Source organism: Macaca fascicularis, chromosome 3 (assembly GCF_037993035.2).
Source record: "Macaca fascicularis isolate 582-1 chromosome 3, T2T-MFA8v1.1".
Classification (NCBI taxonomy): Eukaryota; Metazoa; Chordata; class Mammalia; order Primates; family Cercopithecidae; genus Macaca; species Macaca fascicularis.
In genome coordinates this window covers 136,377,316-136,391,503 of record NC_088377.1, presented here as the reverse complement: position 1 = coordinate 136,391,503, position 14,188 = coordinate 136,377,316, and the positions used below count along the sequence as shown (strand labels likewise).

Genomic DNA, 14,188 nt, shown 5'->3' with positions numbered 1-14,188 from the left:
TGTTATAATTTTGGTTTGGTCTCATTTAGTGCTGAGATTTAAAGTTCTAACAGAATTTTTTCAAGAAGACTATATCTAAGACTATGTGCTCTTTAAAGTAAATCAAACAGAAAAATAATAGGAAAAAATAATTTAAAATATTTTTAACCCAAAACTGTCAGAGAAATCTGTCAATATTTTACTATGCCATGAATTTACATCTTTAAAGCTTTCTTCAAAGACCTCTTCAAAGTTCCTGTGCTTAAAGAAACCATCTATTACAAATTCTATGGGCCCCCCTGTCTATCAGTTTCAAACTGTGTAGTTTATGGCACTGAGTCCACCTGAGTCAAAGCAATTTGACAAAAAAAAAAAAAAAAAAAAAAAGAAAAGAAAAGAAAAGAAAAAAAAAAAAGATCAACAGCATCAGTTTGTAATTGTTTTCTTTAAAACAGATGAGCATTCAAAATGAAAATAGAGCTTCATCAATTTACTAATTGAATTTAAAAATAGGTACATGGGGTAGGAGTTTTAGAAAATGCTTTCATTTGGTGGAATTTTTTCTTACTAGTTTTTACAATAACATCATAATTTAAAGAAAACTTATTTTGCAAAAGTTTTAACTGTTTTAGTTGATACAGATTGTAGTAGATATTAAGAATAAAGATTTAGTCCTTAATAAAATTAGTTTCTGATAAAAAAAGGAAATTCATAAACTTTAAGCTCTTTTATACCTTAGAGACATCGCATTGGGGTACAGAGAAATTAATGTTGACTTACATCAACATATACACTAATTTTAGCACCAAGTTGACCATCCCTTTCTGTTTATGTTCATTGCATTCCCTACTACATTGCTTCTGTCATCTGTAGGCCAGAAACCACAAAATAACCCCAACTTTCATTTTGCCTGAACACCAAACCGATATATAAAACTGCCTACTGGATACTCCTCAAATCTTCTCATACTCAGAGTTCAATGCTGAAACCATGTTCTCCCAACCCCATCCTGTTTCCCCCACTGTACTTCCTCTTATTTTTAAATGACACTAACATCCACACAGTTGTACACCATGAACATCAAGGAGTCGTTTTAATTCTGTGCTTATTTTTCATATATGAAAATTCTGAAATCTCACTATGCCACTTCTCTGCTTAAAAATACCAAAATGTCTCCCCCGCCTACAGGATTAAATCGCTACATAGTGTGAACAAGAACTTTCTAATAATCAGACCCTTGTCTTCTTGTCAAACTTTCTGTAATTTCCAACACATGAATAAAGTGTGGCAATTCTCACTCTTAGTTTTTGCCATAGCTACTGAAACCAAAGGCTACTTCCAAATATCTTTAAAGACTAATTACAACAGCACAAATTACCACAGGAGATTCAAAGTTTTTTTGTTTATTCGTTTTTCACTGATAAAAATGACCTGCAAGAAAGCTAGAATTGAAACACAATTCAATAGTTGGAGATAATTGTGCAACAGTAATTTACTTCAATATATTAAAAGCGTAGAGAAATATCACCCATTGAACAACCGTTTTCCTGATTCATTCAGTAAATTGGTCTCATTTTCTCCTTATCTATGTTTTTGTACTTTAAACTAATACTCTCAGAATATGCTACCCTATACTTCTAAAATACTTGTTTAAATATTCTAGCTCCGGCGAGGGGCGCGGTGGCTCAAGCCTGTAATCCCAGCACTTTGGGAGGCCGAGACGGGCGGATCACGAGGTCAGGAGATCGAGACCATCCTGGCTAACACGGTGAAACCCCGTCTCCACTAAAAAATACAAAAAACTAGCCCGGCGAGGTGGCGGGCGTCTGTAGTCCCAGCTACTTGGGAGGCTGAGGCAGGAGAATGGCGTGAACCCGGGAGGCGGAGCTTGCAGTGAGCTGAGATCTGGCCACTGCACTCCAGCCTGGGCAACAGAGCCAGACTCCATCTCCAAAAAAAAAAAAAAAAAAAAAAAAAATTCTAGCTCCTCACTAGCAGAACCCAGTAAAATTGAGAATTTGCAAAGGTCTAAAATCTTGGGCTAAATTTTGACCTATGTCTACACATAAAATTTTCGTTGTGAATTAAAAGTGAAAATTAAATTGATATAGAATCGTTCTTTAAGAAAATAACCATGTGTGAGACCATTTAAAGACATCTAAAGTGATGTAAATATTTCTTCTTTATGCTTCAGGTTACATAAAGAGCATGAGTTGGTTTATAAATTTGATTTGTAAGCCAGGAAAAATAAACTTTATATTTTAAACATTAACCTTAAACAGTATTCAATCCAAGAAAAGGCCAGCTCAGCTGTTCAGAGTCTTCTGGTATATTAAGCAAATAGCTTGATATCCTAGATGTCTTAGGCATTTTCACAACAATATGTTGTTACTTTGAAGACTAGACATTATTCTTGGATCTCTGAGGTCAACCAAGGTCTTAGCTGACATATTTTTAAAATAATCAGGGTGTTCAAGAAAGTCCATGTTTTAAGAGCAACTGGAACTGTATCTACTGTATAGTAGCCGAATGTTTACTATTTCTGTGTTATTCTTTTTTCTCTTTACCTCTCTCTTTGTCTTCAGAATTTACTACTGAGTAATTTGTTCTTTTGTTGAGGTAGAGATACTTTATGTACTTTTTATTTGAACTATTTCAAGCACACAATTATGTTGAAAGTAATATAGAGTACTGAAATTGTAATCTAACAATCAACTTTTTAAAATTCAACTTTTTATTATATTGGGTTTAGATTTTTTTAAAAAAAGAATTTTAGGCCGGGTGCAGTGGCTTACAACTGTAATCCCAGCACTTTGGGAGGCTGAGGCGGGCGGATCACAAGGTCAGGAGATGGAGACCATCCTGGCTAACACGGTGAAACCCCGTCTCTACTAAAAATAAATAAACATAAATAAAATTAGCTGGGCGTGGTGGCGCGCACCTGTAGTCCCAGTTACTCTACTTGAGAGTCTGAGGAAGGAAAATGGCATGAGCCCGGGAGACAGAGCTTGCAGTGAGCTGAAATCGCACCACTGCTCTCCAGCCTGGGCGACAGAGCAAAACCCCGTCTCAAAAAGAAAAAAAAAAAAAAAGTATTTTAAAAGCTATTGAAACAATTGTAGCTCCCTATGTCCTCATCTTTTCCTTTGATACTTACAGGAAAATTTGTTTTGAATTTATTACTTAACTTTTCCAAAAATTGTTTTTATATATTTACTACTTACATATGAGCATATGTACCATAAGCGTTATCATTTGCTTCTTTAAACTTGATATACCCGGGACAATTTTTTTTGCATCCCTAGACTCCTTGATTTTACTTGTTTAACATTATATTTTTGAGATTTTTCTGTTAATACATACAACCTTTCTTTTTTTTTAATTTAAATTTCTGTATCTATTTAGTAAGTATATTTCAAGTTATTCATTCTCCTTTTATTGAACATATAGATTGTTTAGTTTTTCTGTTATAATTATCCTGTAATAGAGTTTCGAAAATGTCTACTACTACACATGTGGAGAAGTTTCTCAAGGGTATATATTAATTGTTAAGAGCTTGTTCTTGAGATAATTATACTCCAATACAGTTAAACATATAGATGAGTATTTTTAAATAATCAGACGGCAATCGGAAACTTTTTTTTTTTTTTTTTTTTTTTGAGATGGAGTCTCGCTCTGCCTCCCAGGCTGGAGTGCAGTGGCCGGATCTCGGCTCACTGGAAGCTCCGCCCCCCGGGTTCACACCATTCTCCTGCCTCAGCCTCCCGAGTTGCTGAGACTCCAGGCGCCCGCCACCACACCGGGCCAATTTTTTTGTATTTTTAGTAGAGACAGGGTTTCACCGTGTTTGCCAGGATGGTCTCAATCTCCTCACATCATGATCCACCGGCCTCGGCCTTCCAAAGCGCTGCAATTACAGGCATGAGCCGCCGCGCCTGGCCGGAAACTTTAAAAGAAGTAGTTACTTGTGGTCATAACATTAATCTCAATCCACTAAAATCCAACTTCATTGGATATTGCCAAATCACTCTCCAAGGTGAGTGTTTATGCCAACATATATGTAACGTAAAAGTATACGAGCTTTTGAAACAAACAATAAAGGTATTTTCAACTTCATCTTCTTTGGGCAAGAGTTTTTTTGACTAGTAAAGCCATGTTAATAAAGACAGCAAGTTGTGTGGTCTTTTACATGCTTTCCATTCTCAACTAAACTAATACATTCTTGTTTCTTCTGTCTTGGGAATTACTTAAGTGTCTTTATGTATTCGAACAAATATACCTGAAATTTTCTCAATTATTAATCTTGTATTTCATCTACAGTAAAAGCTTGGACGTGATCTAGTACCTAACAGCTCTGCTATGGTCTGAATTTTTGTGTTCCCTCTTTCCTCAATTTATACATGAAAATCCTAACCCCCCCGCCCAAGGTGATGGTGTAAGAAAATGAGGCCTTTGGAAGGTGATTAGGTCATGAGAGTGGAACCCTGATGAGTGGGATTATTGCCTGTGTAAAATAGGCCAAGGAGAGCTCATTCACCCCTTCCACTAGGTGAGGACAAACAAGAAGGCATTGTCTATGAATCAGAAAGTGGCCCTAACAAGACACAGAATCTGCCAGTACCTTGATCTTGAACTTCTCTGGCTTCAGAACTGTGACAAATACATTTCTGTGGTTTATGAGCCACCCAGTTTATTGTATTCTTTTAGTAGCCCAAATGAAGTAATAATTTTTAAGTGTTTTGTGTGAAAATTATTTGTTCTTTTAAAGACTATTAGTGTAATCTTACATTACAAGCTTATCAGTAAAGTCAGAAAACTTGACATTTCTCAACACAGTATCTCTCTATATTGAGTACCATATTTGTAGAACATTATATTATTTATTTGCAAATATTAAATGTTCTTCATGTGTGTCCCAAATTGGCAAGAAATATGTCTGTAAAATAAATTTAAAAAATGTTTTTATAAAGCAAAATTAAAGACAATCCACACCTTACTCTTTAATAAATTATACTCCAATACAGCTAAACATATAGATAAGTATTTTCAAATGATCAGATGGCAATTGGGAAATTTAAAATAAGTAGTTATTTGTGATAATAACATTTATCTCAATCCACTAAAACCTAAATTAAATCACAATAAAGCTTAGCAATATAATTGTGTCAAATTGGGTGGGACACATTCTTTTCTTTCATAAATGAAATTACTGCGTACTTACAGTGTAAAACACATCTACTGAACATTTCTGAAAATACTGCATCTTATATTTTCTTTAGTCCCATTTTATATAAAAAAATTACCATATTTGGGGTTTAAAAACAAAATTTGCACACAAACCAGTGGTTTTCATAATCATAGAACACTAATGTTTATGTTTTATTATAATACAACCAAAATATACATTTAACAATTTTTAATTATTTCATCTACAAGACTACATTTCTTTTAAAATAGCAAAATTATAAATTCAAAATTGATTGCTAACCACTCACAATACTAGAATTAAATTACATGATTAACTATGGCATCTGACAGATTTTGCCCCTTTCCAAAAACCATCTATCTCAAACACTTCCCATAAATACTTTATACTACAAAATATTTAAATGAGAGGTATAAGTCATGTGTACGATCCTGTCTTTGCACTCCTAATGTATGGAATCTGGGAATCTTAGATTTTATTTGCTTTACCTCACTTGTAAGATGAATTATTTAAAATTGTGATCATTTACGATGATAAAAATACATCTCCTATAAAAACACTTCAAATATCTTTTTTTTCTCTTTTTTTTGGTTTGTTTCTAAATTATCCATCCCCAATAAGGCTAACCAATTCCAACATGTTTTTGAAGAAAAATGTGACATTCTAAAGGGAGGCTATTTCAGTTTTGATTTCCACTTGCATTATATAAATAAATATGAAATATAACATTTAAGTTTAAGAAAATCAGTATTTAATGAATGTCCTTTTTATTATTTTGTGGACAGTTGAATGATATCAAGCTGTTCTTGGAAATTTAATTTTGATAATGAAAAGTAAAAAGTGACTACTGATAACTTATTGTTTAGCTGAGGCTGTAAAATTCAGCAGGAACAAAACATACTAGAATATGAAGAACCAAAATATGAACCAAAAGCAAAATTCAAGAGTAAGATCATTTTGTAGCCAGCATATTGTAAAGAGCATTATTTTAGCCAACAGAATGATGAGACTTTAAGAATTTTAATTCTTCAACTACTGTTGTGCCTTTTGCAAATTACTAAGTTTCTCTATGACTACTTTTCCATTTCTTGAGTAATTTGGTTGGTTTCCGAAAGTGTTTATTCAATAATTTGGATGTAGTGTTTTGAGCTCTTTGGAAAAAAGGACTCTACATAAATTAATTAGACTATTCATTTCTAAATAAAATCTTCAAATTTACAATAAATTGAATGTAAATGAATGCAGACATGCAGGATTCTATTTAGCAGCATAGATTGCTGAAATGAAATTCAGAAAATTCAGAAAAGAACACACAAGGCAGTCAAAGACAAAAGTATTAGAGACAAGAAAAATTCAAAAACATGAGTAAACAGGCATTTTAAGATCCCCTCCATAGAGAAACAATTTCTTAGAATATTTGAAACCATTAATTATACTTTTCTTTTTCATTATTTTAAGGCAAATTTGATGACATAGTCAGTGGTAAGGAAGTATATAGTGTGTTTGTGGATTTAATATATTCATATTCTCTCTAAATGTTCTACACAACTAAAAAGCTAAGAAAAAAACACAGTTTAGATATTCTTTATCTTTAAAAATACACATAAATATTTGTCCTCTATGTTGTTTTTTGTGTGAAATTTTATTTTACCTATAATATTTTTAATATATTTTAACTAATTATCATAAATTAAGAGTATTGTATCCAAAGCAGCCAGAATATTAGAGGTGGTCATAAAATAAGTTACCAAAATTTTGTTTGAATAACTAGGATTAGAAAGAAGTAATTAAAAAATGGTTTGGACATTCAAATTTGGATAGAAATAAAATTTATTTTCATAAGTCAATCCTAACATTTGAGCTTCATGTAATTTTTCCAAAGTCATTCCTATTTACTCTCGGACCCACAAATATTTTGAATTTTTTTTTAAATTAAAAATATTCCCACTTAATTGCTTTGAGCTCACTATGAGTTCCTGGAACATTTTGTCCAAGCAAATCTATAATTACAAACACTGTTGTTATGCTATTCAATTAGAAGTCTGGTCATGCCACACAGTTCTTCTGAATTACTTTTTAAATGAGTGATTTGTTCTGGTTCACTTTTATTAACATTATTCCTTAGGTTTCCTTACAGTGAAACACCTACAAATATTCATCGGTATAATATCAAAAGGGAATACTCAATCTCATATATCAGTTTGACCAGTTTGACTACTTTGAGATAGGTAACCAATGCAAATAAAATAAATATAACAGAGAGATAATGCTCTCAACATAAAGCCACAGATTTTGCATTAAGTTGCCCTCTAATCACATGGGTTTCTCACAGACTTTTCTTTCAAGATATGTAGAATGCATGAGAAACGAGCAATGTCTGTTATTTAGTTTTCTGAAAAGCTGCCTTCCATGTGAGGAAGTGACTAATTTTTCATTTCACACTATAAAGGGCGTGAAAAGGCAAAACCGAGGAAGGGTAAGGGTTCTGTGTTACAGGAAGGAAAGGTGAGTTCTGCTTAAACAGACAGGAAACACATCATACATAGTCAGAGGGAAAGTCAAATTGAAAACATTTGAAAGTACTAACAAAATATGAAAGATGTTTATGTTAATATTGTGAGTTTGGTTCTTTTTACACGTGGCAGGCTTACTTATTGTTAAATTACTAAAACAATAATACTACCATTACAACAGATTAACTCAGCAATGCGAAAAAGTTGCATGAAGAAATGATGTCAAAGAGTTAATTTAACCCTTTCCGTTGTCAAAATTTTACACTTGTTCTGCTATTCAACAAATATATATCCCCACTCCCCAGCAATGTCATTTTCTTAATTCTCTTTGTGTTATATATTGTTTTCTCCTATTCACTGAAACATAATCACAAAATCCAATATACAGGAAAGAAAAAAGGCAGTAAAAAGAAATACAGAGAATGATAAATATTTTTGAGAGAAAATATATGTTGAAATATCATTGGTTATAAATAAAATATGTCTACCCTTCCTATGATTCTTCAGAAAAATTTATTTTTTCCTCAGACTTTTGCTAGCAGTTTGTTATAATCTAGATTTTTTTTAACAGATGAATTACAAATTGGCAGCTACTTATACTCTAGTGAAAAGAGCTCCATTACATTACTCTCACTTTATTTGTGATTGTTCTTCCTTTTCATGGGGATATGAGTTTTCCCCAAAGACAGAATTTATGGCTGTCTTTCCTTCTGTCTTCTAACAAATCCCATCTGCATGCCTTTCCATCAGGATGCATTATACATCATTATGTTTTCCTTGTTTTATTAAAATATTTTCCCATATCTTATTAAAATATTTATTAGGCATTCTGTCCCTGTAGAGCTTAGCATATATTCTAAAAACACATAACTAAGCACCAACTTGTCTCTGTGAACCTGTTACTCCTGACTAGTCAATAGAAATCCTGGGGGAAACATTAATGCCCTTCAGTAAATCAATGTTGTAGTACACTAAATTTAACCCCTGTGGCCACAAAGAAATAATGCACCTCTCCAAATTCCTATACCATTCTCCAGGAGCGAATGGCTCCCTGGGAAAGTTCCTGTTGATAATGGAAGTAGTCTTAATTTGTGTCTGACCTCTAATTCTCTACCACAAGGTAGCTGGTTCTCAATAGGAATGATATATCTGTTCATAAGAACGTAGCACAACTGCATGGTAAATTCCATGCTTAATGGACATTTGAGGGAATAAAGCACCTTATATACTATCAACTTTGGTGCTTACTTAGCTCAATTATTTACATGACAATAAATTTCAAAACTCAAAACATGGAACATTTACAAATGTAAAGCCCCTATTTTTAGGATAATTCTTATACTTTGCTGGTACAAGATTTGTTCTTGGAAAACTGGTTCAAATGATTTTTTTGCCCTTTCTTATATTCACCACATATTGTCTTAATCAGATTATTGTCTTGTGCCTTAGCAAAACTCCATGGGAAGCATTTATGAATTATTATAAGGGATATACAAAACAGAAGACAGTGTTTTTGTAGGTAAATAATTCTTTTCTTTAAATTAAGTAGAAAACTACGTGGCCACAGCTCTAGGGAGCTCATCCAGGTCTCTGTGATGTCTTCTATTTCTTTTCTTCTTCATTTCCTGCATGTGCTTCCACTTTGGGCCCCCCTTGTTTCGCTGTCTCCGCTTCTCCCTGTGCCACATCTGTTCGCAGTACTGGTCAAGGCTGAAGTTTGGGCTGCTAAGGATTTGGATGTAGTCTTTGTATCTCAACCGTGACTCAGCCAATAGATCCTTGACCTGCCCCTCCTCATGCTCTGCCCTCTGGGTATTTTCCATCTGTTCATTCTCAATGACATTCAAAGTCAGCTTCACTATGGTGTGGATGAAAGTGTGCTCCTGTGCTTTGCAGTAATATATCCCAGAATCCTTCTTCTGCAAACTTCGAATCAGTAGCCCATATTCCGTTTTGATGATTCTTTCATCAGGCTTCAACTGCAGAATTGGAAAAATATAGGTAATAAATTAAAAACAGAGAGACCTAAGAGCAAATGAAACCAGGCTACATAGTTTTACTTAGATGAACCTAAAAGACATATTCACTGTCTCTTTGTCTCTGTCATCAAGCATAATATTGTCAGCCATAGTTTAAAAGGGTAAAAAAATTCAACTAAAGTAATCGCCCCCAAACTCTATCCTTAATTTTTCACATTTGTATCTTAGTAAGTCTAACAGCCTTTGGAATACAGTTATTTTTTTCTCCCAATTTACAGATAGGAATGAAAAACTGGAAACCATCAAGTGACCTTCTTTACAGAGATTTCATATACAAATTACTATACCAAGATCATAAATTAGCACCTGAAATGTGGAGCAAGAATACAACATTTATAATCATTGTATAGAGAATGAGCTTCAGTCCATGCTACTACCTATAATGTAGAATAGAACAATAATTCCAAGTGGAATTTACTATTTTCCAGATATCACCAAATAAGCTATGTGAGTAGCATATGAAAGCTGTAAATGATGACGTCTTTAAAGTCAAACTCAAAGGTATGGGTATAGTCTTTTGGAAGTTAGAGCTGTAATTGAGTAGAACTCTAGTCAGAAGGTTAGCAACATTGAAAGCTGAATTTCCCTCTTTATTGTGGATTGAATTTTCATACTGTATGTATACGTGATACTTTCAACTGTCATTTGTGGAAATATTTGCCATGCCTTCGTATACTATTACATGGTAATGTGATTTCAAGTGTGAGAAAGCACAATGAACACAAAGAACTTCCACTGAAATGTGATGCTCTCCAGCCTTTGAAGCAATATTACTAAAAGACAATTCTAACATTAAGCTTGCCTGGCCCATGATATGGTGTGAATAATGAACCTATCTTCAGTCAAACTAGAGGCATGTTTAACCACAAAAGAGCCCTGCTTAATGTGGAGTATTGTTGAGTGGCTCCGCATTAAGTGGAATAACAAAAACAACAACAGCAGCTACAAAGAAGTCTGGAAGATTTCCCAGTTTACACATCTGCCCCTGTATTGTAGACTTTTAGATGATGGAAATCAAGGAGGCATAAAGATGGTTAAATTAAATTTATTCACAGTGGGTGGATTGTACTCTGCATCTTTATGTGAAAAATATGTAGGAAAAAATCTCCCCAATTCTAGAAATATGAGAAAAGGAAAAGAAACATCTCTGGCTACCAGCCCAGTTAACTAACAAGTATATGGCAAGCCACCCTCTGTGCCAGAGAAGTGCAGCTGGCGGGGAACCATTTGAGGCCAAAGGCAGGTCACAGCTCAGATCCCTGGTTAATGAGGCTGAATGGTCTCCAGGCCTGCCTTCGCTCTGCACTGAATCCACACCATCAGAGCTTTGTGTGTTTGTTTCTCTTATGTTGCCCATTTGGTAAGCTGGATGTGGTATTCTTTTTCTTATGGATTTATTCTAAAAGCCCAGACATTTAGAAATGCTATTGTAATACAAACTAACTTTGAATTAATTTACATTCTCAGAAACCATAGGAGTCTCATGCCTAAAATAAATGTGATTTGAATTAGGAGAGTTCTAAATGGCCAATCTTAAACAGAAAAGACAATGTCAAATTTAATACACTATGTATAATTATTTTTTTCCCCTTAGATAATTTCACTGTATATATATTTTTTTAATTTAATACATTTTAGGTCTCAAAATACTAGCTTCATAGCCGAACCTTCTGGTCTCTACTCTGTTTCCTATGATGACTCATTTATCTTCCCCCATTGGTCTCCCATCTATCAAGTTGTGGTGCAGCATATGGTGTATTTGGGGGATTAAAAGCGAAGCTCTTTGAAGGTTAAAATGTGAAGTATTATTAGCAACATTACATACTACTGCCATGCTGCTTGAGAGGTAATATTTTGAAGTCTTTATTACTGTAATTCTTTTAATAGAAAATGGCCTGAGGTTATTAGCATGACAATCAAAGTGGATATCTTCAGTTCTAGTTCATCTCTAGATTTCCTTTACATAACTGGTACTCTTGCTAATGTTTAAATTACATTTAATGTGGCTTTTAGAGATTGTCACAGCTCTGACCAGGACTTTTGATTGTTCTCTTTAATCTTCTGACAGGAAGAAATTATGACTTAATCTCACACATATTGTGCAACGCTTCATCATTGCTTTTGCTATTATCTTTTGTATCCTGTTTATGTTGTTGTACTTTGAGGTCTGGTCCCCTTCCATCTTTTTCCCTCTAATTCTGTCCCCACAGGACTCAGGATTCCATAAACACCTGGCATTCCATTATGCGGTCATGATCTTTCAACTTTCTTTTCTTCTGTGGAGTGCTGGATTTGTTCTCTGGTTTTTGACCTACAGATATCATACTTGATTTAATAAATTTTCAGCTTTCTACATCTAACTAATGTCAATTAGATCATTTAACAATTTTTTTCTTGCTAAAATTTCAATAATATGTTTTTAGTAAACTGGCAGCTCTAATAAAAGACATTTTGAATAGATATATTTACAGAGAATGTTTACAATCTAGAGGTAAAAATCTGTGACCCAGAAACTAAGTAGTTGATTAACATTTGCCTTTACATTCTCTTTCTCTGTAATGCTTTCATTCTTTGCTGAAATAGGATGCATTATGCAGACTGTATCTCAACAGTGAAATGTCAGCACAGTCAATTTAAAAAATTCAGCTCCTCAACAAAGAGATAATGTAATCTCTGGTCATTGATTTAAACTCTTGGAATTTTCTCCACTCTAGAAGTGATAAGTAAAAACTGCTCAACTTTACAAATTAAAACCACGTTTGAGCTGGGGTCGACTATCCATTTGCCTAATGTGAACAAGGATAATATATCTGGCATTATTAAATGTAGATCTCCAGTGAAGGGCAATTCATTTAACATGAGAAGAGTAACATGGAAGGGACAAAGGACATTTAAGTATTAAGCAGCAGGTAAAGGTCAGGGACTTTATCTCTTATAATAGCAGTCTAATGGTAGTTCTTTTACAGATAATTCACCTGTGAGTTCTTCCATAGTAAAAGCACTGCACATGCCTTGGAAGAGGTCAGGGCTTCAAAAATATCCCCTTTCTCTAACAGAAAATATTACTAGTGGGAAATTAGGATTAAAAAATAAAGAAAGCTGCTTGTGTGAGAGAATAAATGTCTGCAAAACTGTGGCAAAAATTTTTCTGTATTTAAAAAATACACTGAAAACTTTTCTTATTTAATTTGGAAGAAAGGAAAAGGAACTGGAATAGAATCATTTGTATACATGTTTTTAAATTATCAGAGTTTACTTACATGACACTGTATATGATCCATCTATTAATATACCACGAAACCAATAATTCATATTTTTAAGCAAACATTAGAAAAAGGAAAACTTGCTAAACCGATGCTAGAGCAATGAGCTCATTATTAAAAAGAAAAATCAAATATATACATACATAAATAACTACTAGATTAATTTACAATCTTTGGGTACATGTAAATATAATATGTAAAATATAAATGTAAAAACTCATAAAATAACTAGAAAAAATATATGATTGGGGAAGGAGTCTTTTTTTTTTTTTTTTTTTTTTTTTTTTTTTGAGACGGAGTCTCGCTCTGTCGCCCAGGCTGGAGTGCAGTGGCCGGATCTCAGCTCACTGCAAGCTCCGCCTCCCGGGTTTTACGCCATTCTCCTGCCTCAGCCTCCCGAGTAGCTGGGGCTACAGGCGCCCGCCGCCTCGCCCGGCTAGTTTTTTGTATTTTTTAGTAGAGACGGGGTTTCACCGTGTTAGCCAGGATGGTCTCGATCTCTTGACCTCGTGATCCGCCCGTCTCGGCCTCCCAAAGCACTGGGATTACAGGCTTGAGCCACCACGCCCGGCCAGGGGGAAGGAGTCTTTAAGCATAACAGGTGAAATATCACAGAGCCATAAATCAACAGATTTGCCTGTATAAAACGAAATGTGTAGGAAAGTCAGAAATTGTCAGAAACAAAAGAAATGTAAAATAAAATAAATGTATAAATGTATAACATTAAATTATTAATACATGTAATATACAAAGGACTTATTACAATTGTTATTAAACAAATATGCCCATATAAAGTAAGCAATGACAGGTAAGACAATTCGCCAAATACAACTGAAGCCAAGAACCAAGACACATAAGAAGGTCAGTTCGCATCCACTAATATGCAAAGAAGTAGCTATTAAGGCAATACAGTTTTCATATTAAACTGGTAAAGTTTTTCTTAAATTGTGAACCATAATTTTGCCTCAGGGATTTATAACAGACACTAATACAGTGATTTTTATGTGAAATTAGCAATATGGTGTTGTTTATCAAAATCCACAAAGATAACAAATGTCTTTAACTTATTTTACTTCTAAGATTTTTTCCTAAGAAAATAGTTAGAAAAGCAGAGAAAGACTCAGATATAACAAAGTTCATTATTATTATTTCAAGCAGGAACATGATCTAGTGAGAGAACACCTGGAA

General features: G+C 33.9%; 1 protein-coding gene across 3 annotated transcripts in view; it reads right to left on the bottom strand.

The window, feature by feature from the left end:
- Positions 1-5,331: 5,331 nt before the first annotated feature.
- SEMA3D (semaphorin 3D) overlaps positions 5,332-14,188 on the bottom strand; it is a 194,601-nt gene continuing 185,744 nt past the window's right edge. For all 3 annotated transcript variants that reach the window (XM_045388679.3, XM_015447834.4, XM_065542399.2), the window contains one exon: positions 5,332-9,677. In XM_045388679.3, the coding sequence (XP_045244614.2) occupies positions 9,252-9,677 (426 nt within the window). In that variant the 3' untranslated portion in view covers positions 5,332-9,251. The remainder of the gene's footprint in view (positions 9,678-14,188) is intronic.